Source organism: Loxodonta africana, chromosome 1 (assembly GCF_030014295.1).
Source record: "Loxodonta africana isolate mLoxAfr1 chromosome 1, mLoxAfr1.hap2, whole genome shotgun sequence".
In the NCBI taxonomy this organism is placed as follows: domain Eukaryota; kingdom Metazoa; phylum Chordata; class Mammalia; order Proboscidea; family Elephantidae; genus Loxodonta; species Loxodonta africana.
Genome location: NC_087342.1, coordinates 84,316,310 through 84,319,005, shown reverse-complemented (window position 1 = coordinate 84,319,005; position 2,696 = coordinate 84,316,310). Strand labels below are relative to the sequence as shown.

At 36.9% G+C, this 2,696-nt stretch overlaps 1 protein-coding gene across 1 annotated transcript; it reads left to right on the top strand.

The window, feature by feature from the left end:
• The first annotated feature begins 780 nt into the window (after positions 1-780).
• On the top strand, positions 781-2,199 carry LOC100668687 (olfactory receptor 2B11-like). Its single transcript, XM_064295656.1, has one exon. The coding sequence runs from the start codon at positions 1,108-1,110 to the stop codon at positions 2,086-2,088; it is 981 nt and encodes a 326-aa protein (XP_064151726.1). The 5' UTR covers positions 781-1,107; the 3' UTR covers positions 2,089-2,199.
• The last annotated feature ends 497 nt before the right edge of the window (positions 2,200-2,696 follow it).

Below are 2,696 nucleotides of genomic sequence, written 5' to 3'. Positions count from 1 at the left end.
ATAAGGACACTTAACATTTGAATACAACCTAAAGAAAAATTAAACAGAGACTCACAATCAACCAGGACACTGTATTTCATGACAGTCAACATGAAGTATTTCACTTAATAAAGTGTGGTAGTACTTATTGAAATAATCCTTACAACACAGCAAGGTAGATAAGGAAGGTTTCAAATATTTAAGCAATGCATAAATGTTATATGTATTAATTATTGTCAGCGGCCTGGATCCAGGTTTTCTGATTCCATATCATTTTTACTTTTCTACTACATGAGTGTTTTTCAACCCTATTACCATCACCTATAGTGAGAAATATATTTTACATCATAATTCAGGTCACACAAGCACATACATACACCTGTAATGAAAATGAATAAAATAAATCAATAAAAGAGCATGTAACTGTTAAAATGGATATGATAGATTGCAAGACACATTATTAAAAATACTAAAATACACCATACTATGATTGTAAGCACCAATGCCTATTATCATTGGACTGTGCAATCAATGATTTTTAAAAAATTCTAAACATATTGCATTGCTTCCATTTATAATGAAAGTTTTATGTTGGCAAAAGTCATTCTTTGGGGAATAGGCCTAAGGAATAGCATTATGTGTTGTTGTTTCTGTGCCAATCAGACTGATCCACATGAAGCTCAATCAGTTCTGAACTTACCCTAAATCAACTAATACATCCAACCAGAGCATGGTTAAGGTCAGCAACTACTAATAAAAGAAATGAACACCTGTGGTAAGTTAACACGGATGGTTCTCGGGTACTCTTTCAAATCATTCTTTCCTTCATTTTATTCTTTTTTCTTTAATATAAAACCAATTGTGAATTCTCCTTTACCTAATCATTATTCTATTAGAATTTGCAATATTGTATTTTTGATAAAATGAGGAGATTTGTTAGTATTTTTTTTAAAGACACTACAAAAATTATAATGTGTGGCATTGAGACTGAGAATTTTTTTCATGTTGCAAGTATCAAATCGCTTCACTGGAGTTATAACACAGAGAGAACCCCTCTATAACTCACTTTATTTTATTTAACAGAATTAACAATTAAAGGAATTCAACTTGACTCCATCAACGAGAGCAATGACGGTCATGGATCTGGGCAATGGAAGTATTCCAAAGGTCTTCATTCTCTTAGGTTTCTCTGAACATCCCTGGTTGGAAATGCCTCTGTTCGTGATGGTGCTTGTTGCTTACATCTTCATGCTGGTGGGCAACACCTCAATTATTGTCGTATCCAGGATAGATCCTCACCTTGACAGCCCTATGTACTTCTTCCTTTCCAACCTCTCCTTCCTGGACCTTTGTTTTACCACAACCACCATCCCTCAGCTGCTGCTGAACCTCTGGGGACCAGATAAGTCTATTACCTATGGAGGCTGTGTGACTCAGTTTTATATGTTTCATTTCCTGGGGGCAACTGAATGCATCCTCTTAGCTGTGATGTCCTTGGATCGTTACACTGCCATCTGCAAGCCCTTGAGGTACCCAGCTATCATGAATCAGAGACTTTGTTTCCTCCTAGTAGTCATAGCTTGGCTAAGTGGTTTGGCTAACTCCCTGCTTCAGTCATCCCTTACTGTCCAGCTGCCACTTTGTGGTAACAAGGTAGAAAATTTCCTGTGTGAGGTTCCAGTGATAATCAGGATGTCATGTGTCGACACCATATTCAATGTAGCTATGCTCTCCATTGTGGGGATATTCTATTCCCTGGTGCCCTTGTCACTTATCCTTGTCTCTTATGGGTTCATTCTAGCTACCATCTTGAGAATTCGGTCCTCAGAGGGAAAGAAGAAGGCCTTTAACACATGTGGTTCTCATGTTATTGTCGTATCTCTTTTCTATGGGCCAGTCATTAGTATGTATGTCCAACCCTCTGCTACTAACTCCCAGGACAGTAACAAACTCATATCCCTGTTCTACAGTTTGGTGACTCCTATGCTTAATCCTTTTATCTACACTCTGAGAAACAAGGACATGAAAGGGGCGGTGAGGAGACTTCTTCTCATTGTACCACTAGGGAAGGAGAGCAAACATAACACCTTCCATATACAGCTCAGATGATCTCCTGTCCTAAAATCACCTCTTGATTTACCCTCCTCCAAAATTGTTAACATCCTTTAGTACCTATCCTATCAATATACATGTTTCATACCACATTATTATGCTTTATTCTTCTTTGGATATCATTTCAAGTGTGAATCCTAATTGTCGGTTTGTCTGAAATTTTTATGTGACTGGGGACCACGTCATTAAGTTCCCCTACATCCATCTAGAGATTCTACTATTGACATATCAAAGGTGGGCAATAAATAAATGCTTATTGGCTGACTCATTTACAGTCAGACAAAAAAATCCTACCATTTTATGATTTATTTTGGGAAAAAAATAGAAATAACATGTTCTATAACTGACCCCCTCAACACACATTCACTGCCTGATCCTTTATAAATGGGATATTTCAAAAATAATGCTTGACTCTTTCTTCCTTACACATCTCAATGGGATTTTTAAGATATTTGACTAAAGCAAATATTTCTAGGTTCCCAAAAGAAAAGTTGAAGATTAAAATCCTGAGAAACTTCTGCATGGACTCCTACTATGGAGAGTCACTCAGCCTTCATTGAGGAGGTAATTTGCCTAGAATGGGAAAATGAGGTGTATTTGGTACT